General features: G+C 41.7%; 1 protein-coding gene and 1 long non-coding RNA gene across 3 annotated transcripts; one reads left to right on the forward strand and one right to left on the reverse strand.

Moving 5' to 3' along the window:
• The first annotated feature begins 3,758 nt into the window (after positions 1–3,758).
• Positions 3,759–8,849, forward strand: ING2 (inhibitor of growth family member 2). 2 transcript variants are annotated; one of them, XM_074904100.1, is made up of 2 exons: positions 3,759–4,223; positions 7,639–8,849. In XM_074904100.1, exons 1-2 carry the CDS (start codon positions 4,034–4,036, stop codon positions 8,307–8,309), a joined length of 861 nt encoding a protein of 286 aa, XP_074760201.1. In that variant the 5' UTR covers positions 3,759–4,033; the 3' UTR covers positions 8,310–8,849. The 2 variants fall into 2 exon arrangements, with proteins under 2 accessions (XP_074760201.1, XP_074760200.1); XM_074904099.1 differs by lacking the exon at positions 3,759–4,223 and adding an exon at positions 7,344–7,388.
• A 6,996-nt stretch (positions 8,850–15,845) lies between these two features.
• LOC141959807 (uncharacterized) lies at positions 15,846–22,158 on the reverse strand. The gene is made up of 3 exons (XR_012633500.1): positions 21,887–22,158; positions 21,038–21,235; positions 15,846–15,897 (listed from the first exon to the last, which is right to left on the reverse strand). It is a non-coding gene; the product is annotated as an uncharacterized LOC141959807 (long non-coding RNA).
• Positions 22,159–22,991: the final 833 nt, after the last annotated feature.

Genomic DNA, 22,991 nt, shown 5'->3' on the forward strand with positions numbered 1-22,991 from the left:
ATCAAAATTCTCCAGCGCTTGCTCCTAGTGATTTTGAGGCACAATCAAACTAGAGAATTCAGCCTGCTACTCTTGCTTTCCTCTTCCCTAAGGCTTCAAACATGCAGCAAGCTAAGGCTTCTTCTTCCTAGAGAAATCTGGTCTAACATTACTGCTGCATTAAATCTGGTCTAACATTACTGCTGCATTCTTAAGACTACCCAAAATTTAAATCTTTATTTTAGTGTTCAAAAGCAGCAGACAACATTTAAATTCAGGAAATGTTAGCTGATCTCTTCTGTACCTTAGATACTGCTTCCCCCATAGTGACAAACAGCAAGTTTTTAGCACAGAAACCACCTGTAACAAATGTGAATTATTTTTAAAAACTTTCTTGGCTATTTCTTTACCAACACTGCATGTATAGTTTCTTGTTGGAAAAAAAGTGATGCTGAAGTGTTACGTTTAAATTAACATGTAATTGTAATTAACATTTACTTTTCAATAACATGCTCATTTTTAAGGAACATTTTTGCTTTATTTTTCTGCTCTCTAGGGGAAATCTCTATTTCCCAGCTTTATTTCTTCATGAGATGGCAGAATGATACAGTCATTCTAACTTCCTATAAGCAGAAACACAACCCCTCAAAAGAGACAACATCCTTCTAAAGAATATTGTACCACTTATATTAACCCAGGTCCTTTTGCAATGGTATACAGGTAGTGCTTTTGGCCTGTACAGGAAGTGTTATCTGTTAATATTATATGAAAGAATTCAGTTGATGAGGCCACAGTTACTCAGAAGTGACAGCAATGAACAATAAAGTTTCAGCGGTTTACTGCCGATGGAAGGGAAGGTAACTATGTTATTTTCACTTTCTAAATCTATTTGCACAAAAATGAGAGGAGCAGCATAAAGTGACCTGCAGTTTAGCTTCATTAATCTGAGCTGTCACAATACACAAAAAAGCAGCAGCTGGTTTTACTGCTGTTATGGATTTTAAGATTAAGATGTCCTCTTACAAACATGAACATACTGAGTTGCAGACTTCCTGTTTTTCTGGCCAGAGTGACATCAGTGTAATAAAGAATGTTTTGAAAGTACTGCCTAAAACTTTGTTTTCATTCATTTTTATGAACTTGCCAACACATTGCTGACTTGGGCAAAGTCATCCATCTACAGCAACAATTACTCAACATCGTAGACGCAGACATATGAAAATCACTGTCAATGTAGGGTAGCAGCTTAACAGCTGCATGAGTTGAAAGTTAAGAACATGTTTAAATACTTCTGTGAACTAGGGTCTTAAGAAAATAACACTGGCAGACTGCTGTCATGTGAGATGCTGATCTGTGGGGCTGGTCAGACAAAGTCGGCAAAGTTCAGCTCTCTAATTTTGTCGTAGGACTAGCCGTGGAGCCACCTGGCACGGATCATGAATTCACAGAATCATAGAGTATGCTGGAAGGGATCCTATGGAGGCCATCAAAGCAGAGCCAGCTTCACAGCCAGATCAGGTTGTGCCAGGCCTCATCCAGTTAGGCTCTGAAAATGTCCAAAGATGGAGACTATGCAAGCCCTCTGTGCAGCCTCTGCTGCTGCTTAACCACTACTCCAGATCATGCCATCCTGCAACGTTATCTGCAGGACTAGTACAGGTACTCTCTTAGTGCTGGCCACTTACATATAGTGTGCAAGACAGAAGGGTTTTTTTGGCATTTGGATTTTTTTTTTTTTTCATTTTACCCTTGAATTCAGTCATCTCTGATGCTGTTTTTTCTAAATTTGCCAGATGTCTTATTTTTTCCCACTTTGTTTTTCAGGTTCCTGAAATATAAATGCACCATACTGCAAAATGTACAGGTCTCCTCAGGATGTTTCAAGACTCCACAAGATTTATATTTTTTCCTGATGCTTACCAATTATTATTCATATAGTAAAGATGTCTGAAAGAGAGGTGGGGTTGAAATCTCAACCTCTCAGTAATTCTATCTGCTTTACATCATTCTTCCAGTGAGAAAAAGTACATAGCTAAAAAGTGTATTTCTACTTTTGTTTCCTACTCTATTTGTTATGGCCAACATTCGATACAAATTCTGCAACAGCCTTGGGAAAGACAGTATACTCTGTGAAAACTGGGAGATTTGTTGGCAGGCGAGTGTGTTTTAAAAGGCTAAACTTCTTTGACACCTTATTTAAAATTCTCTGAAATGATTCCTCAGGATAAAATGTCACTCAGTAACAGTTCATCACAAATCATTTTGCTCTTTAAAGCTAAATCAGGTAGCTTTTATTATGGGCAAGAACAGTCTAAACTGCTGCTTCTTACAGTTGGAGAATATGAATTAATTAGATGCCTCACCCTATCAACCACTACAGTGAGAAAAGCTTGACTATGGAGCACGCTCTTGTCTACCAGTCAGAAATTTGCCTTCCCCGCACATAGCCTGTCACTGTGCTATCGGTACAAACCTCACCTCAGGATAAATATTGCTCTTCAGAAATAAACTGTTGCGGATACAGCTCACAACAGCGTTTGGGAGAGAAATACACAAGCCACCTGCAAACTACTTAATGCGTATATACATTTTACTGCAATAGAATTTACTCCCATTCCCCTCCTGCCAGACACAATGCCTTTGGAAAGGTGCATTTCGAGAGATTTAGTGCCGTTAGTGCCGATAGGTTGTGTGCCAAAATTTTCCAAGAAAATGAGAGGACAGCGCGAAGTGTGAGGCTTCAGCATGGAATGTAAAACTTATGCACTCTTCTGCTTGCTCTGTTATTTTTAGTATTATCTCCTGAAGGTGTGGGAAGGTTCAGGGTTGTGACTGAAAATACAGTGAAGAGCATCACGGCCTACACAAGCAACAAGTGTAATCCACGACAGCCGCAAGCTATCCTTGAGATAAACTCAACGTCTCCAGGGACGAGGAATGTTTTGGGAAGAGCACATGAACACGGGGGGGCTGAGCGAAGGCAGGCGCTCACCAGTGGTAACAAACACACCTCACGGGACCAGGAGACGCCCCTGAGGGACCCTCGTGGATCTCTGCCCTGCGCCACCGGCGGTCCTCGGAGCCAGGTCCGAGCTCCCTGCCCTGCGAACGACTGTGCAGCGGCTGGAGCTGCCCGCCAGCCGGAGGCAGAAGGGGACCACCCGCCCCTGGCGGTCATTTCTACCCTCTTCGCCTCACGCAGGTGCAGGAGGGTCGCGCCCGCAGTAGGGGCAGTCGTGCCGGTCCCGGCTGCCCCAGCAGGGGCGGCTGGGCGCAGCGATGGCGGGCGAAGGCGCCCAGACGTTGGGGAACCCCCGCTGCTCCCCGCCGCGCGCGCGCGTCGCCTCAGCGCCCCCCGCAACGGCCGCCCGCCCCCGCCCACACACGGGCGCCGCCGGGGCACCTGGCGCGGGCCGGGGCGGGGCGGGGCGGCGCGGGCCGGGGCGGGGCCAGCCGCTCGGTCGCGGCCGCCTCGCTTTGAGCCGCCGTCGGGCTGCGGGGCGCGAGCAGCAGGCCCCCGCCCCGCCGCGGCGGCCGCCTCCGTTAGGCGGTAACCTCGCGCCGCCTCCCGACGGGATCCCCGCTCCGCCCGGGCGCGGAGCAGTGCCGGCGGCCCCTTTAAGAGAGGCTCCGCCTTCGCGCTGGCTCCCGCCCCTTGCCGCGCGCCGGGCCAATAGAAACGGGCACGAGGGGAAGGCGGGAGAATGCGAACCCCTCGCAGGGCCGCCAGCCGCGCCTTATAAGGGCAGGGCCTCGCGCATGCGCGTAGCCTAGCAACCAGGGGCGGGGGCTCCGAGTGGGTTTTGCTTCGGCGGCGGCACGGCGGCGGGAAGGGGTGCGGGACCCTGCGGAGGGGCGGCCCGGCCCGGCCTGGCGAGGCGCTCACCCCTCACCGTCCCCCGCGGCGCTTCAGCCCGGCCCGCGCAGCTCGGCCCCCGGCGAGAAGAAGGGGGGCGGCGGCGGCGGCAGCGGCAGGAGGAGGAGGAGGAGGGAGCGGAGCGGGGCCGCCGCGGGGACCCCGCGCCCGGTGCGGGCGGCGCGGCGGCGGCGGCGGATGTGCTGCTGGCGCGGAGGGATGATGCTGGCGGGGCCGCAGCTAGTGGCGGGGCCGGCGGCGCCGGGCGGGGAGCGGGCCCGGTTGCTCTCGCTCTACGTGCAGGACTACCTGGAGTGCGTGGAGTCGCTGCCGCTGGACATCCAGCGCAACGCCTCGCTGCTGCGGGAGATGGACACGCAGTGCCAAGGTGGGCGCTGCCGCGGGACGCGGCCTCCGCCACAGGGCACCGGGCGGGGGGGGAGGGGAGGGGAGGGAAGGGGGGCGGCCGCCCGTCGCACATGCGCCCGGCGCGGAGGGGCTGGAGCCGGGGCGGGCCCGGGGTGGGGGGGGGGGTGGGCGCCGGGTTGGGCCGCTTGCCGGGGCCTGTGCGGCGCTCCATGTCTGCTGGGGCGGGCGGCAGCCGGTCCCTCCCGGAGGAGGACGCCCCGCCCCGGGGGCGGCGGTGCCTCGCTGCCCGGTGCTAGGCCCCGGCTCCGCGGGGGGAGGGGGGGCCGCCCCGCTCCTCCCCGCCGGGCAGCGCCGCTGGTTGAACTGTCGACGGTGCTGCGGGAGGCGGGAATCGGTTTCACAGTTTTTCCCTCCGGCGCTGCCGGCTGGCGGGGGGAGGCTGCGGGAAGCGTTAGCAGCCTTCCCTGGGGGCAGGGACAGGGCCCCCCGAGCGGGAAGTTCCCCCGAAGTTCAGCCAGAGACACGGCGGCTTCCGAAACGCCGGCTCAGTATCGGTTAGCTCCGTTCCAGGTCGCACGCTGGTGCTGCGGTGCCTTTAACTGGTGATTCCTGCCCCACCGCCTAACTGTACGCTGGGATCGGCTCCCGAGGAGCAGCTGCTCGAACCGGGCAGCAGGGGCCGAGTGGCGTGGACCCCCGGCAGGAGCGGGGGGATTTGGTTGGGTGGAGTGGGAACTGGAGCCGCACCTCGGCGGTGGGAGGAGGCTTTCTCCGGCCTGGGTGAGGGGGGACTGTTAAGGCCTTTCAGACGTTAAACGGGCCACCTCAGAAGATCGCTATTGTAAACGGATTCTTCCAATTATCTTTCTAATTACTCGGGAGGATACATACGAACAGGCTTTTGTAATTTTGGTGGGTTTGAAAATCTAAAGGGCTCATAGGCGTGTCTGCAGCATTTTGAATTCTTAGTCGAGGCTGGACTGCCTAGCAGGCTCTTTACCTGATCTGTGGTGACTAGCCAACTCCCCGTATCTGTCTTGAATAGATTCAGGTTTTTATTTAGGCTTTCTCTCCTATATGTATTTCTCCAGCCACGAATGCAATACTGGGCCAAAGCTGAAGTTTGCTGCTAGTTTTACCAAAGCCTTCAACTGTTTTTTAAAAAAAGAACAAGAACCCGAACCACGGGAAATTGGATAAAAATATTTTAGGCCCAAGCCTGAAGATATAAAAGCAGTGATCTATAATTTCAGCTAATTTAAAAGGTACCGATAGTTCATGCAGGAGGGACAAAGCCACTCCTGTGCTTTGGAAAACTGAAATCCTTTTAGCTTTTATTAGCTCCACCAAACTTAATCAGATTATCTGTAATGAACACTTGGCCCTGGTTTGTGTTGGTGTTTTTGTGGGGTTTTTTGGTGTGTTTTTTTTTTTTTAACAGGTTTTAGAGCTATGGTATATAGATCCTTCTCTAATCTTAGGGACCAACAAGGAGTTTTGAACTGACAGAGGTGCAGATTCACCAAAGTTCTTTCCTCTTTTTAGTGGGTGGTAATCCATTTGAAGTGTTCAGTGTGTCTTCACAGGCTGCATCCAGAGAATAACCAATGTAGGGTGACTGTCGTTCTCTGTCATGGTGTGAAAAAGCAAACAGATACTGCTTGTGGTTTCTCTGGGCCGGGCATTCCCAATATTGGAAATATGTGTAGTACACCTACACTTCCTCCCTCCCCCGTATAAAAACCCTAGGTGGGAGATAATGAGGCTACAGAATATTGTACTCTGGTTATGCCTTGCTAGTTCAACAGTATACAAAAGTACCTTGCTCCATACTTTTCAGGAGCACAGAGTAAGGTGATTTTTTTTTAAAATTTTTTCCCCCCTGTCAGGGCAACAGGCAAGCAATGCAGCTGAAGATGCAGGGAAGCAAAGCTTGTGTTTTTAATGGTAGCTGGAATGCTAGTATTGAGAAAAAGTAGATTGAGTTATTAGACAAGCAGAGTAGTGATTTTTATCTTCCCCTAGCGAAAGCCTGGAACAGAACAAAATGCTGTTGGCTCTTGTTGTCATATAGGTTTCAGAATTTATAGTAAAAAGTGGCTGTTGTAATAAAAAGTGCTTATGCTACTGCTTCAAGATGTCAGCAGGAAAAAATATCACTGTGAACAATGTTGAGATAATATCTCTATGGCTTCCATTTAGCACAAGCTTCAATCGTTTCACAACTGTACAATGCAGACAAATTCTTTAAAAATGAAAGGCAGTTTGTGAAACACAGATCTTTAGGAAGATAGATTGTACTGTGTATCTTCTCACTTTACAAGTAAATAGTTTAGTATCATTCATAAATTCCCTTGCCTGTTTTCAAAGAAAATCCTTAAGTTGTTTCTGAAGGAACTGGTACTGTATCTAACACTGTGCATCAGGTTTCACTGTCAGTTCTACTAATCTGTTTCCTTGTTAGCAATTTCTCTGGCTTTTATGTGTATATCTAATGTAACTTTTGTTCTGGAAAATATTTTTTTTTTAAATCCAGCAATATAGAACAATAGAGTACAGACTAAGACTGGCTTGTAAGACATTTGTTAATCTCATATTTGGTTTCATGAAGCTTGCTTCTAAGAACTAAATTTTATGAAAGATTCATAGCAGCTCATCCAGTTATTTTGCATGACTTGCAAGAAAAGCTTAGAAGTCAAACTACCAGCCACTCATTACTAGTTGCTTAAAAATATCCTGTGATGCACTAAATGGTAGGTCACCTATTCTGAAAAGTTCAGCTTTGATTTAAAATGCAACTTGCTGTAATTTGTCTTGGTCATACGAAAAGCATTTTGAGTGGTTTAAGTTAAGTTCTGATTCTAAATTTGCTATTGTTTAACTTCAGTTGTCATACTCCTTTTATAACTATGTCTACTTGAAAGTGTAATACCAAACCTTTAGATGAGTAAGAAGGGGAAGGCAGAGGGCTTGCATATCCTAATTCTGGAGTCTTATATATCATGATATATAATGATTATATGAATTCTACATTTCTTGCTGCAATACAATAAGTTATTGCTTTGGTTTGTAGGCCAGGGGTTTGGAACTACTGTCATGGACTCCTAAAAGAAATTTCTGCTTTTTCAGATGGAGGCAGGATCTGGATTATCCATGCTCCAGCAGCTATGGTCCTCTTTCTTGGGTTAGCCTTTCTTTTTCCATTGGCTAAAATAAGGTTGATGTTTTCTTAGAACTTCAGAATTTTTTCTTGCAATGGATTGTGATCTTAAACACTGATTTGATGACCACATTCACCTTGAGTAAAATACCTGATCTAGCCCACTAGGGTATACTATAATTGTACTATTTTGTATCAGTTAAGGGATACATTTCTATATTTCCTTGAGCATGTTGGATCTTGTGTAATTATTCCTATTATCTTTATTTTGTAGAAGCATTAAAAGAAATAGATGATGTCTATGAAAAATACAAGTCAGAAAATGATCCTGTTCAGAAGAAACGCTTGCAGCAGCATCTTCAGCGTGCGTTAATCAACAGCCAAGAACTTGGAGATGAAAAAATTCAAATAGTTACTCAGATGCTAGAACTGGTAGAGAATAGAGCCCGGCAAATGGAAACACACTCTCAGTGTTTTCAAGATCTATCTGAGAATGAAAAGCCTCTAGAAAAGGCAAAGATGGAGTCCTGCCAGCCAGAGAGATCTTCACGTAGACCTCGTCGCCAGCGAACCAGCGAAAGCCGTGATCTGTGCCATATAGCAAATGGTATTGATGACTGCGATGATCAGCCACCAAAAGAAAAAAGGTCTAAATCTTCCAAGAAGAAAAAACGCTCCAAAGCCAAACAAGAGAGAGAGGTTTCACCTGTAGAATTTGCAATTGATCCCAATGAACCAACTTACTGCTTATGCAACCAAGTGTCTTATGGTGAAATGATAGGATGTGATAACGAACAGTGTCCTATTGAGTGGTTCCACTTCTCATGTGTTGGACTCACCTACAAACCAAAGGGGAAATGGTATTGCCCCAAGTGCAGAGGAGACAATGAGAAAACAATGGACAAATGTACTGACAAATCAAAAAAGGATAGAAGATCGAGGTAGTGAAAGCAATTCATGTTTTAAAGAGTTGCTCCTTTTATATTAAAATGTTTAATTTCCAGAGAAAGCTGTTTTAGGAAATGCATAAGACTATGCAATAATTTTTAATCTATAATATTAATGGAGTATTAAAAGCTGTTATACCTTCTGTGATCTTTAACTTTCTGCACTGAATAACCAAATAATTGAAACAGGGTGGCTTCAGAACTTCACAGAAGACATTACAAGCATATGGCGCTTGGTTTCAATTTAACCCCATTAGTATTTTAAAGAACCTTCTGAATCTTGAAATAATGGTGGTGGGAAAGATGCTGAAGAACTTCTCATGTTATGGTAAAGGTGTTGAAAGGCGTCCCGTAACTGCTAGAATCTTAACAACTGAATTTGTTCTTTATTACAGATCATAAGTTTTCAGGTTTTGTGTTAAGATCACACATTTGGAGTTAGGGTTTTTGAATTCAGCTGTAACTGTAAAAGTCTTCCGAGCTAAAAGCAGACCTCTTCAGTGACTTTCATATGACCAGTATGTTATTTCAAGGAAGAAAATACCACTAACTTAAGCTTTTTTTTTTTGTCAATATTAAACTCTTGTCTTTGTGACTTTACACTTGGGAGTCAGTTTTTGGATATGATAGAATTATGGTATATATGTAGTTATAGATATTCTTAATAGGTTTGGTTTGTCAGTTCTGTCAAGCATCCTGATGTGGTCTTTATTGTTTAAGATGGTTTCTCTAATGCCAGAACTATTTCCTTGATTTGTTTTGGCATTTCCTATATAAGCCTTGAGATGATAGAAGGATCCCTTGAGAGGAGGGGATATTGACATCTCAGGGAACAGAAATTGCAAATGTGATGGAAGTCTTCATCATAATCAATCTCTGGGGAGCTGAAACATGACTGGTATTCTCTAGGATGTAAACTTTGCTTTTTGTTAAGTGGTATTTGTGTATGTATGTGGCCACACCTGAGTTTAGGCACAGCACCAAGTTCTTGGACTTGGGCAACTATCTAAAAAGCCTGAAGGCAAAAGCTTTCAATAAAAGTTTTGATAGATAATAAAAAACAAAACATAAGCATGACTGGCATAGAACCAGCAGACAAATCCCAGCAGGTTTCTGACAGACTATGTAAGAGTCTTGTCCTGAAGTATGCTGGTAGTGTCTAAACACTACTTGGGTGGTAGTTAAAAGTGAACTTCCTCACCCCCCCACCTTAGAGGAGGTGGAAAAAAAGATGAAAACAGCTGTTCCTGCTGCTTTGCAATGAGAGATGCTAATGGAGAAGTGAGTGGTGTACCAAAGCTTGAACCTCGGGTTCCTGCTTATCAGTGTTCTTCCTTGAGACTGCTTGGGCCCTGGCGGGCTTTGCAAGACAGACAGAGCAGCTCTGCAGGGCTGGGCGTGGGGGTTATCTCTGGGTGGGCTGCAAGTGCTCAGAAGTCTCCATAGGTCTCTGCTCTTCGCTGTGAAGCTCTTCCTTGACAGCACAGAGGGAGAAGTGATGCCATGTCTGGCCAAGCCTGACTGAAAAGCAGTTGTGCTGGGTTGAGAGCAGCCCAGAAGGCAGAGCAACAAAAGCAAGCCACAATGGATGGATGCCATCAGACTTCCCTCCTGCATCTCCACTGGAGGGCTGTGATGGCTAGGGCAGGAGGGCTGGATGCACCGTGCTTGGCATAAAGAAAGCCTCAGAGCTGTTGGGCCAGATGGTATGAATCAGTGTGCAGGACTCTAAATATTATAAACTACGTAAAATACTGAGACTGTTTCCACAGTTGTGATCTGATTCCTTAACAGGATTTAGCATTTCCAAGTAATACTAGTTAACGTATGGCAGGGGAGCGTAAAGCTGGTGTTTTGAATTTTTGCTCTAAAATTGTAGGTGTATTAAGTGGACGAGTTCCAGTGGGGAGACCTGTACCACAGTAAGCAAAGAGCTCTTGCAGGAAACTACTGTGAGGGTGCTGACCATCAGCAGGGTAGGAGAGAAGGTAAACCTTATTCCAGGGCCCTATCTTGCTTTCCAGGCCTAGTGGCTAATCTGAGGTGGCAAAGATAGGCTTCTTGAGGGGGCTGGATCATGGATACTGATGGAGAAGGATCAGGCCAGCTGTTGGAGACGAGTGGTGTAAGTCATCCTCTGTGCATTTTAGTGCTTTTTCTATTACAGTTTAATGATTCTTAAATTTCCTTCTTGGGAATACTGGAAGCCATGGGCTGGGGACTGTATCAAGATCTAACGTTTACCTAGGTGGCGATGCTCCCTAGTATTAAAAAATATCACTTAAGTAAACACTGAAACTGTAGAACAAATGCAAGGTCAAATTGTAACTATTAACATGACTAATTTATTTTGAAAAGTGTTGCTTGAAATTCTACTGGCTAAATCAAGAATACTTTTTTTCCCAAGCAGAGGAGAAAGCTGGGAGTCTTACGTAATTGTTCATCTGGAATAATTGCTAAAGTAGGAAGTACATGTTGTGGTGTTACAGAAAGAAAATTTTAAGTTCTGAAAGTGGTCCAGATAAATATCTCTAATGCAGGGATGCTTTCTTTTATGCTAATGGCCCTTCTAGTAGGAAATAAGAATTCTCAGGGTTTCCAGTTAAGATATTGCTGGGGATAACCACTTGCTTGCTTAATACATGAAACTGCTCAAATGCACAGATAATTCAGTTCATAAGCAGATTAGCAGTGTGCCTCAAACATATGGATGTATCTAGAACTACCTCTTTTAAGTACATATGCTAATTTGTTGTTATAACGTACATAACAAAAGATATGATGTTATATGGCATTTAGCACCAAACCCACATTTTGTGGTTTTGCATCCATTTTCATAGAAGATCAATGATAATTGCTGAAGACACACATAAGCTGCTAGTGTGAAATCAGAAAGGTAAGTAGAGAGCTCTTACGTTGCTTCCTAATGTTGAGTTCCTTTTCTTAAAGGGATGAACCTCACTGAAAAGTAAACACTGTTAAACGAGTTCATCTTCAAGATACGTATTGACTGTCATGAAGTAAGTCTAGCTGCTTGCAAAAAAAAACCCCAAATCTGGGCAAACACTTTTGAAGTTGATACAAGTGTATGTAACTACACAGGAAACTGCTTCCTCGTGAAAATTAATGCTACATCCTAATTCAGTGTAGGTTACACTTTGGTTTTTTTGAAGCTTATGAAAATACGGTGCACTTCGAAGTTCTTGCTCTTTGCCTTTCAGTTTTGAAGTCATGTAGGTTCAGCAGCAGCAAAGGTCCCCATAAACTATTTAGAAGCAGTGGTATCAGGGTAAGAGGATTTCTTGATCATTGTCCCATGGACCAGTTTGATTAATCTTGACAAAATAATAATTTAATCAAACAAAACTTTAAACCAAAACAAAAAATACACCTAATAGCTTACTGTTTTGAAAGTAAAATAAGCGATTTAATATTTGCTGTCTATATTATAAGGCCATCTTACTAGCTCCAACAATTACTGCAATTTTTTTGGACTTTGGAATTCTGGCAGGTCTGAAATAGTATACAAGATTAATACAGGTTTCCTCCAGTTGCTGTGTATTACTGTTCCGTTGTGTTAAGCTGCCTGAATCCAAATACAGTTAATTACAGGCCATGTCTTTAAGTGTAGTCTTCTGCATGCAGTTGTATGTTCATACCTGTTGACTGCTAAAAAGCACGATGATAATACCTCCATATTTAAACTAGTTTTAACTACATTTCCCTGACAAGCATTAACTAGTCTACACATCCAGAAATGGTGTACTGACAAATCTTGAAACTGGTACAGCAGGGTCGTAAGTGAAATGCTCCATTCTTCCCTGAATTTAGCTACGGATTTTAGATTTTGGATGTTCCTTTAGTGCTGAAGTGGGCCTTTGTAAAGAAGATGGTGCTTTCTAACTTCGAAGATTTTTTTCTTTTAAAAGCCTCTAACTTCAGCTTGAAGGAAACTACTACAGCTTGTCTGAATTTATACTTAAAAATGAGCAGTCTGGCACTTCAGTGGCTTGTACCATTTCTGACTGCAACAGATCTGATTCTTAAAGTCTTAATCTGAGTTTTCATTCTTTAGACTTAGCTGGGCTGAACGGCACCCTGTTTGGTCTCCCCTAAAACAGCCAGTCTACTGGGACAGAACTGCAGTGATTGCTTTTTCCCTCTTACCTGCATACGTATTTCTTTTATTAAGAGGTCTCATCTCCAGTAGCTCTGGCAAGTCTTTGACATTAGCACCTGAGACTGAAAATATCCCACAGGTTTCATATAAAAGCCCAGCTTGCTTTAAATGCTGCAATCTAATCTAGACCTTTTTTTTTTTTTCCCCACACATACCTGTATCTTAACAGAGCAATGATAAAAGCCCCTGCAAATCATCAAGATGCTTTATCACGTCAGGCAATATGTCTGAAGCTCTACTGCACATTTCAAAGCTAATACTATATTGGTAGCTATTGCTTGCTGAAGCCTGCTTTAAACTCAGATGGCAGATGCATTAGTCTGAAAGGCAGCCTATCTATGCAGTGAGTCTCAGCAAAGAGATGTATTGTGGGCAAAGAAAAAGCAATTTATTTATGCTATATCTTAGAAGTAGCATATCTTCCTTTGTCAGAACTAGCAACCCTGCCTAGTCTCTGTGAAGGACACTTGAGGCAAGCCAAGTATGGTTTGACCTGTGGAATGACACAGACCAGACAAATTAACTGAGATGTATGTTGGGAAGGTCTGCACTAGACCAGTCAGATGAGGTTAGGGAAGTAGTGGCACTTGCTGTTTTGTAAGTTTCCTGTAGGAGCCTAACTCAAGAAAGGTTGAAAACCTTGAATGGAGATGTGTATCTCCCTGCAATTCAGCATAAAGCATCTGTTCCTGAAGATATGTACTTCTTACCTTATTCACCGCACCTCTCAAAAGCTCTTTTGAGCTACTTTAAGCATTGTCCTTGACCATGATGGATTTCTGAATCCTATTCACAGTGCATAGCTCTTCTTGGGCACGGTGAACAGTTACATCTCTGAATAGCTGTCTTAAAGACATCTGTGTCTTTAATCATCAGTCTAGTTTTCTTCAGGTTCTTCCTGGCTGCTAGTGGATACTTCTCCAAAGAAGTCTTTTTTTTCAGTGGAATGGACAGTTGGTTTTGTATCTGATCCTCTCAAGATGAGGATCCACAAGAAGTGGTTTTTTGTGTCCAGTGATAGTTAGGCAAGACACTGCTGTTGGTGGTAAAACCAGGTGTTACTGTGCAATTGTTCAAGTCCCACAGACTTACATATCCTAGAAGGAAAAATGGTTTTTTTTAACTATTATCATGCCTCTCTTATAATGCATGTCATGAAAAACCGAAAACGTTTGAAATACTCTCTTTAGTGCCAGTTTTCTGATTACCCTGCAGTCTTTGGAACAGCTCAAGGATTATGGATTTCCACTACAGCTGGCCAGTAAACAGTTCTAATTAGTGAAAATTCTGGCAATTTTTTCATTAAAAGAAGCTGTGATTTGGGATAGGGTAAGAGTTCTAAAAGCTTGTTTTGAAAAAATCTGCATTTTTTTCCACCTATTTCTGTATCCTTCCGGTTTACCTGGTAGGGCAAGTTCAGTTTTAAGTCAGCTGCAAATATCAGACTGGACTGCATCTCTCTTCTGCTGCAACTGTGTTCTAGCAGAACATTACTGACTATAGCACAGCCAATTTTGTACTTCTCAGATGTGCTTCACTCGTTGCATGCTTTTTTTTTTCCTCAAATACACATCAAGGAACTTGTAAGTAGCATACACACATATTCAAACTGCAATTACTTCTGTTCCAGAGACCTGTTCTCCAGTGTAGGGATTAGCACTTAGTGGGGACATAGAAAATAAAATCCTCCCTAGAGTTTTGCTTCTGCATACTTACAGAGTACTTCCACTGAAAACAGTAAAACTGGTGAATTAATTTTCACTACAGTGCTGCACACACCAAGACTAGTAGAAAGTTACAGTTTATAGTTGGAGGAGTGGGGGGGGAAGCAACCTGTGGTTGAATGTAGTGTGATATAAGAAGCCTAAAAGGAACTTTCATCTCCTGCTGAGAAATGGAATTAAAATAAAAAGATTTCTAGAACCTTTGAGAATAACTTTCAGTAGAGAAATTAGGATAAAATCCTGTCCCAATTTAAATAAAATTCTGTTGAGAAAGGGTTCTACCCAGCATACAGATTTCCAGCTTCCTTTGACTAAAACCTAAAAAAAGATTAAAGCTCCATGGCAACTGCTATCTTAACTCCTGACAGCCATAGTATAAATTACATCTTGGAAAAACCTAATACTGAAAGTTTTATTTAGGTCACCAGTCAGGCTAGGAAATGGTAGGCTTATAGATACCACCCCAAACTTAATTTTGCCCCTGCATGGTCTCAGTGAGGGAGAGATTTTTGTGAGAGGCAAAGTGGATGCTATATAATTATATGCAGTATGAATTTAAAAACCTGACAAGTCTTAGGTGTGTAAATCTGTTTTGTACTTTTATGAAAAAGACTGCAATTTACTTGCAACTGAAACCTTCCAGTGAGAAATACAGCAAGGTTCATCTGGGAGACAGCAGCCTGGACAGGTACAATGTGAGGTTACCACAGTACCTGCCTTTGCTGGCACTGGAGGAACAGTATTGGCTTGCTTATTTTAACAAGCAGAGGAGAGATATGGACAGAAGTTGTGCTATTAATTTATTTGCTCACAGCTGCCCCAGTCATTCATACTTGTGCCATGGAAGCTATGGTCCCTTTCAGACTCATGTGGAGATGCTGCTTCCTCGCTGTTTGAGGTTAACAATGAATAGGTAATCATTTTGAGTGGTGGAAATGAATATAAATAGAGATTAAAAGTCTAGAGTAAAGAGAACTTGTGGTAAACAAGAACAACAACCCCCCCCCCCAAATTTCTGCTATTTTCATGAGGATTATCTGGTACTATTATTTCCTTAGTTCTGCTTTCTTGTTCTTTGACTATTTTTGACCCCGTCCTCATTGGACTACGTGCTTTTCAGGCCTTGAAGAATGTCTTTAATTGTCTGAGAAACACTTTATTGGAGCCATTAATACAGTCTAGTGCCTGAGACAGGGAGGGATTGGTAACTGGGATCATCAATCCTGCTCTCCAGTGCAGGGACAAAAACGTGCTCCTAGTCTGTCAGCTGCTGCTGGGCAGTAACAGAATTATTCTGAGGCTCCTTTTCACCTCATCGGATAGCAAAGTTTAAGTCCTCTATCCCATTTAAAAGGAGAACATACCCATCATTTATCAAATAAAACTAAGATAATACCAAAACCATACTAGAGTTGCAGCCCACTATATGCCTACATTATTGCCTACTTAAACATTTACAAGGCAAAATTTCTAATACTAGCATGCCATGTACTACTGGAAAAGGATGAGAAATAGAATTGTAGAAGCATTACCTGTATAATAATCAGTTTTATGGACCTGCAAGTAGGACTGCTTTTGCCCTTTCCTCCAGCAGCTGGAGCTTGCTGATCACAGTATGATGTACACCTTTATAACCTGCAATAATGGTATGCTGGTGTTCAGATGGATCCCAGACTTTTTTCCTGTAAACAGATAACAAAAACATACTCAAATACATATAGATAGCAAATTCTATTAAAAAACCCCCAACTAAATATGGTTTTTCCTCAAAGGTGTGATACTGAGATGCTAACACACAATTGTATTATCAATTGAAGACAGTGATTTGAACAAGTTAACCAGTAGAGCTGGGACACAGGATGCAAGATAATCTCACAATTAACTGGCTTTTGGGATAGTTTTTAGGATTAAAAATAGTAAATCACTTGGATTTCTGAGTGCCAGTTAGATCATCAGAATTCCTGCATCAGTGAAGAGCTCTTCATATTAATTTCATAAAATTTGGAAATGTTGAATAATAATTTAAATCATACAGAAATAGACAATTGAGCATTTTCTAAATAAAAATACATACTTTGACTACGATTTTCAATGCAGTAATCTGTAATCTAATGATAGTATATACAGGAGTAGCAAATTCATCTATGTTATGATTACATTTTATTTCGCAATAGAAGGTAAGAATAATTTTGAGTCTTTCCCCTCTTACACTATCACAATATTTGTAGTAAAAATCCGAAGGTACTTCTGGATGATTTATTGCAATAAAATTTGTGGTTATCATACCAGAGCTATTCTAAACTCGACTTCTGAAGACATACCTCCCCGTTCTCAGAGCACGGCCAGATCAGGTAAGTTATAATTTCATTGTTGTGCCTGGGCAGCAGCTGGCCCTGCTTGCTGTGGGGAGCATACTTAATACATTAGCTGATGAAACTTTACAAGCCATAAGGCTTGTCTTTCTGTAAACATGCTATGCACTTTTGAAACCTGCTTGAGGATAAAATATGATGCTTCCTTAAAAAGTGACGTTTTAAGTATTTAAATTTTTCTTTAGAGAAATCCCAAATGTTTTGTCACATGCTTGTGGCTGTTGCCATGGAGACAGAATTGGTTTGGGGGAAGCAGGTCAGACATAAGTCTCATATTAATAAATTTTTTTTTGCTAACACCTCTCTCTCTTGTATTTAATGACTTGTCATCTGTATTTGCTGGCATGAGGTACAACAGCAGAGAAGAAAGCACCCACAGATTTCAAAGGCTTGACTTTGTGGAGTGCACCAGAGTAACTGAACTACAGCTTCAGTAACTGCCAACTATAAAGGGCCATTAAAACTCACAAGAATTAAATGAACTGAGAAGAAATTGAAAACTTTTCTTAATTCAAATCATGCAAGTCTCTCACAGGAGAAATGTCCTGATCCTGACTGTAACCAGAAACATACCTGCATCTATTCTGTATCTGGATGAAGGATTTAAAAAAAAAATTAAATCCTGATAGTTTGGAATACAGCCTATAGGCAGAAGTTTATTCAAAAAACTCAGTAGGAAGAAGCTGTTATTAAATTAAGATCATATTAGCATGCTTGCCAAAACAGCAGATCATTTGATAAGGCTCCTTCTTGAGCCTTATGGCCAAAGTAAATCTGCATATAAAGATATGTAAAATGTGCCCAGATTATAGTCCTAGGTTTCCTTCTCGCTAAATTAAGCACAGCTTCTAAATGGAATTATCTGAAGAATTAAAAAATCACATACTCCTTTATATCTGAAGCTAAGTTCTTTAGGCTGACGGGACTTTCAAACACCTTTTATTTTTCCACTGATATAAATAATATTATTTTCTAACAGCTACTGCCTCTCCTCTCTGCTCACTTCTCCTAAGGTGTTGTGCAAATACACTTTTTAGCAGATGCTTCATCTCTTATTCAAGAGCCTGATAAGACTGAGGTACAATTTTAAATTGTGGCCTTGGCAAAATATGGAATCTGCACAAAGCAGGTTCTGTCTCTGTTCAAAAGCTGGCTCTATTAAAAAAACAGCCATGAACACATAATGATGTTGAAACTGTTTATTTTTGCCTTTCATAGTAAAAATGAGGAGACACACTGGGTACAAGCTTCTGAACTAAAGCCAGTCATGCAAATACTGACTAATGAGATGGCACTAAGCTTATTCCTGTAAGATACTGCTTGTGTTTTCAGCAAAATGCCCAAGTTTCTACTGAAGGCTGAAGTGCATCAACTGAAAGCATCTAACTAAGGTATCCTAGTCAAAACCATCTAATTTGAGGCTCTAAAACATGGCTAACCTTCCGCTGGGCCAGGGTTCTTAACACACCATGGGAAGTAACTGAAGTAATAACTGGTATTGCTATTTCTGCCATGAACAGTGTTAGGAGTTTCAGCTGAAGATGGTGCAGATATAGACAACTCCATTAAAACAGACTGTATAATAGCTTTGGCATAGTTTTATTTCAGTGTATCATTTCAAGCAGATATCTGTTTAAACCTTAAATAAGACCCATCAGAGATCACTGTGTATGCTGTAATACTTAACAAAGATCACAAAACAACACAACTATGGAGGCTGACTGGACTTCCAATAGCTCTAGATAAATGGCATGCATAACTTCTCTCACTTGTCTCTCATTACTCCTATGCAAGCCTTAAAGACACTTTCTTCTAAGCCTTATCTTGATATAGACATTGGAATCCTGTCAACTTCTCCTGGAATCTCACTGGGTAGTTGGGGATGGCTGGCTGCATTTATCACTAAATTTTCCCTAGATCCCTTTATTTTGTTTGATGCTTGGGCTTCTAAATTGTACTTTCTTCAGCCCAGTCTCCCCATGCTGATTGTGTCACTGTGATTAGATTTTTACTCCAGAGTGAAATGATCATCATCTACTTCATCTGGGAAAAGAGGGGGTGATGATTCACAAGTAGTCATACTTAAAACCTGAGTTCCGTATAACGAAAGCCCTGGTTAAAGAAGATGACCCACAACAAAGCCTAGTTTCAAACAAATCACGCAACTATTTAGTAATGGCTGCCCAAAATTCCTTCTAATTTCCAGTTTAGAAGATCAGAACATGTAAGCAGAAACCAATATAACTGTCATTCTAAACCATTGGTTATCTGTCATATATCTCATTTCTTGAGGTAGCAAAAACCTGGTGAGATGACCAATCACAGTATTATCATACTTAGTGAAAGGATGCAAGTGAGTGGAAGAAAATGATGCAAGAGTAATCTTGTTTGAAAAAACAACAATGTAATTTTTACAAAAATGCAACATTATTGACCTATCGGCAGAAGCACAAAATCTATTAACTTATCCTTTGCATTTCATGAAATTACTTTATCAGCATTAGCTAGCTTTCTCATTTTTCCTTTCGGAGCAAGTGATTTGGTAGGGAAACTTGGTGACTGTGGAGTGTACCATTCATGTAATAACAAAAGAGGAACATACTCAGGAATTTATTCATTTTCCACCATGACTCCAAAACCAGTTCTATTGGCATCATCTGTAATTGTCAAGCAGTACACATCTCAGTCATTTTTCAATAATTTTTAAACCTAAAATTTAGAAGAATACTAATTTTAGTCTGTCAGATAAATACTTCTACTATTAATTTGATATTAGTCTTAAGGAATAGCACTTTAATTATTATTTAATATAGTACAATAATCAATTACAATTAAAATAGGGTTTGAAGAGAGTAAGATCAACATGTCACTAATTTTGTGCTATTTCAGAAAAACCAAATCTTGTGAGATGAATAAATAGGAATGCTGTTTTAAGACATGTTAAGTAATTATATGCTATTCAGTTTTGGAAACCACACTTAAGGGTGGAAGGCGTTTAAATAAGCAACAAGATAGAGAAGAGGTGTATTAATAGAAGACAATGACTTCTAATGAAAAATAGAACAGTCTCAAAACAAGAGGACTGAAGTCAGTAGTCCTCAGTAATGTGAAAGCTTGCTTCCGAGAGGAAAGGTGCAATCTGTCTAAGTGAAAAGGACAATAATTAATGTCCTTCGGATGGAGCACTGAAGGTTTAAATAAGACACTAGGAAGAAAACAAAACATAAAAGAACTGCCCAACCATAATGACAGTGAAGCACTGGAATATATTACTTTGGAAAGTAAAGATCTCCAGTGACAAAGATGCTACAAGACAGGCTAGACAACCATGTCAGCATCAGTTTAATTATAACTGATCCTGCCCTTGGGCAGGGGAAATGGATTGGATCAGCAGTTCTTGAGCTGTGGGAAGGCACTGACATATCCTTGAAGGCCCAGACTAAGCTCCAGGAGAATTTAATCTGATGTTTCTCCTTCTTCCTACCTTTTCCCCTGAAAGTTCTCTCTGAAAATAATTTGGAAAAATGTAGTAGTTACTCTCAGCATGCAGGACAGGAGGGGGAGCAGAGCCATCAGATCCACCCTACCTAACAGCACATTTTGAGCATTGCCAGTGGCCAGCTGGGTGGATACTTGTTGCATGTTCCTTACATTCCCCTGGTGAAAGTGAGCTGAACTGTGTTGAAGGTTATGCTACCACAGTAGCACAAAGTCCATGGGGAAGGCTTACCTTCCTCTTCTCAGAGAAATCCAGATCCACAGTTGAGGAACATTTAAAGGCATAGGATGTGAGGAATGGTGCAATTTCCCAGAGGCACTGAGATTAGGATCAGGGAGAGGAAGTTTCTAAAGATACCTGGCAATTCAGGCAATGGCTGCAGAACACAACTACCCAGGGACAAGATTCTAGCTGCTGTACAGAAGTACTACCTATTTGCTGGAGTGAAAATAGGGATATGTTTGTATATATGAAATGCCCATCCTATTACAGTAGAAAGATAGCTCCAATTTCAGTACTGTTGAAATAAATTACCTCCTAAATGGATTTCCAGATCTGCTTTGTACTTGTTGCATTTGTAATTAATTAGTAACAAAGTAATCATATTCTCCACACTTAGAGAAAATCTGGTAGATGTTCAAGTATTTTAAGCAGCAAATCTGGATACTATGCTTTGGTTTCTACCTATTCAAGAAACGTGGGAATAATGTTTCACAGTACTTTCCCTGATAAGTGTTAATTTTTGGTGGAAGGGACTGGCAAAATGAGTACATGAATTTTTAGCAACTAGAGAACATGTTCAGTAAGTAATCCTTACTGTGTTGGCTATTTCTGAGTAGTTTCATGCAAATATTCACCATCCAAACTCTTGGTTATTTTCATAAATACCACATCTAGCAGTCTCTTTGCAACATGAAAAGTGCATTTAAGCCTACAAAAACTAATACCAACCATTCTGGTTTCTAAGTTCCACAGTATGATATTATAGTCCATTTTCTCTTCTTCAGTGTAGCTGGGAAGCACCAGATAGTGGCCAGTGTAGGTCAAGGCAGTAGTGTGTATAGAAAGAGGATGGATGTGCTGGTTTCAGAGATGGAGTTGCAAACTGAACTCAGAAAGATGGTGCACGTGGTATGAACACACTCTGACCTAGGGAGCAGGAGATCATCAGCAAGTCAGTCCCAAGCTCAAGAATTTTTCTGCAGATATATGTCATCACTTTTCTTCTTTATCTCATTAATATCTAATTAAAAATATGTACCATTTCCTCAGTCTTAGCATGTTTATTTATGTAAGTCGTTAAGTGGTATGGGTGTTGGTTAATGAACCTTAAACAAAATGGACCTCTAGGCGTAAATTCTTTCACATGGATGTATAAATTATTGTGTATGTACATGTATGCACTTGTAATAACTTCTCCAGCTGATCTGTCTGTTGACCCAATGCAGTGATGACTGAGAAAATCAAGGTAAATCACGTCAAAGGAACACAGGACTGAGACTACAGTAAGTCAGATGGGAAACTGTTCATAGTAAAGCCAAACAGACTTAATTATGATTATGACCCCAGAACACTTACCTATTTGAGATCTCCCTGATACCAGATCATAATGGAAACTATGGAGTGAAAACAAGTTAGAAATAAATGACATCACAAAAAAAAAGGAATACGAAGCAGGGCAAAATAGCTTCTCAAGAGTTCTAACAGTTGTTATATAACATACCCATCAGTAAGCAGAAGAATATTTTGAGATTTTAGAGAAATTGTATAAACATGATACATTTGGATGTTGTTTCTCACCTTTTCAGCTCCACTAAGCAAGTACTGATCAATGGCATTATGTTTTTCACTTGTGAGTTCTTCTTTTCCATTTCTTTCTTTACCTTCTTCTCCAGTCTCCCTGTCGTAATTTCCTTGCACCTTTCCCATGGCGTCCAAAGTTCTGAAAAAATATTAAATATCGACACTTGTCACCTGATACAACCTTTTGATTACACTTATTGAGGCAAAAATCCCCAGAAGGAAGGATGCACAATTTACCTAATAGGTGATCACTACAATTTTAAGGCTTCTGGAAAACTTGCTTCCTTCTCATCTTTTGTATATTATAAGCAGGTGGTGATAGACTGCACCTTAAACAACTACTGTGAACAGCAATGGTAAATTCAAGATAAACTCCTTGCATTTACTCAGAAGTAAAAATAGGCTGTCTGCAACTCCAGATTTTAAGACATGAATGGAAAGCAGTGAAGAAGACTGTCAATATGCTGACCTTCCATCCACCCAGGCCTGCCTTGCCAGTGGACAAAACTTATGGGCTACAGATTAAAAAAAAGATTGGAAAACATGCATTTAGATTGAGATCTAGAGAGACAGTAAAGCTACTTAAATAGTATTTAAGTGAGCATAGTCACAATTCCTCCTTCCCACTTCTCAGGCAGCTAGAGTCACTAATTCTTGCAGTTGAAGGAAAATAATAATTGTACATCAGTCTGGTCTTTGCTTCTTTGATCTCTCTGCTTCAAGACAATGACACTCTGGCTTTATGAAAGGTTATAATGACCTCATTTATTTATTCCAATAATTCCTATTTCAGTGCAAATCCATGGCCTAGACAACAGAGCTCCAGCTCTGCAGGGCTAAAGAAATTGTCACCTGTTGGTCCCTTGCTCATTCTCCTTTTGGGTGGAGTCTCCTGGTACAGGCCTCTGGTAGCCTTTGAAAGAAGATGGCCTGCCACAATAGTTGCTCAGGAGTTTTCTTTGTATTCTGACTTAACCAACCCTTTACAAAACCAGTCTCTAAATTCCCAATGACAAAAAGGTCCCTGGCAAAACATCAGGATTTTTTTGATATCACATGAACCATGTTCTGGGAACAGCACCAAAAGATCTTATCCAAACAT

This window comes from Athene noctua, chromosome 4 (genome assembly GCF_965140245.1).
Source record: "Athene noctua chromosome 4, bAthNoc1.hap1.1, whole genome shotgun sequence".
In the NCBI taxonomy this organism is placed as follows: Eukaryota; Metazoa; Chordata; class Aves; order Strigiformes; family Strigidae; genus Athene; species Athene noctua.

Coding starts and splice junctions, on each gene's coding strand:
- ING2 (XM_074904100.1), top strand. CDS start 4,034: ATGTGCTGCTGGCGCGGAGGGATGATGCTGGCGGGGCCGCAGCTAGTG. Junction 4,224..7,638: donor GATGGACACGCAGTGCCAAG/GTGGGCGCTGCC, acceptor TTTATTTTGTAG/AAGCATTAAAAGAAATAGAT.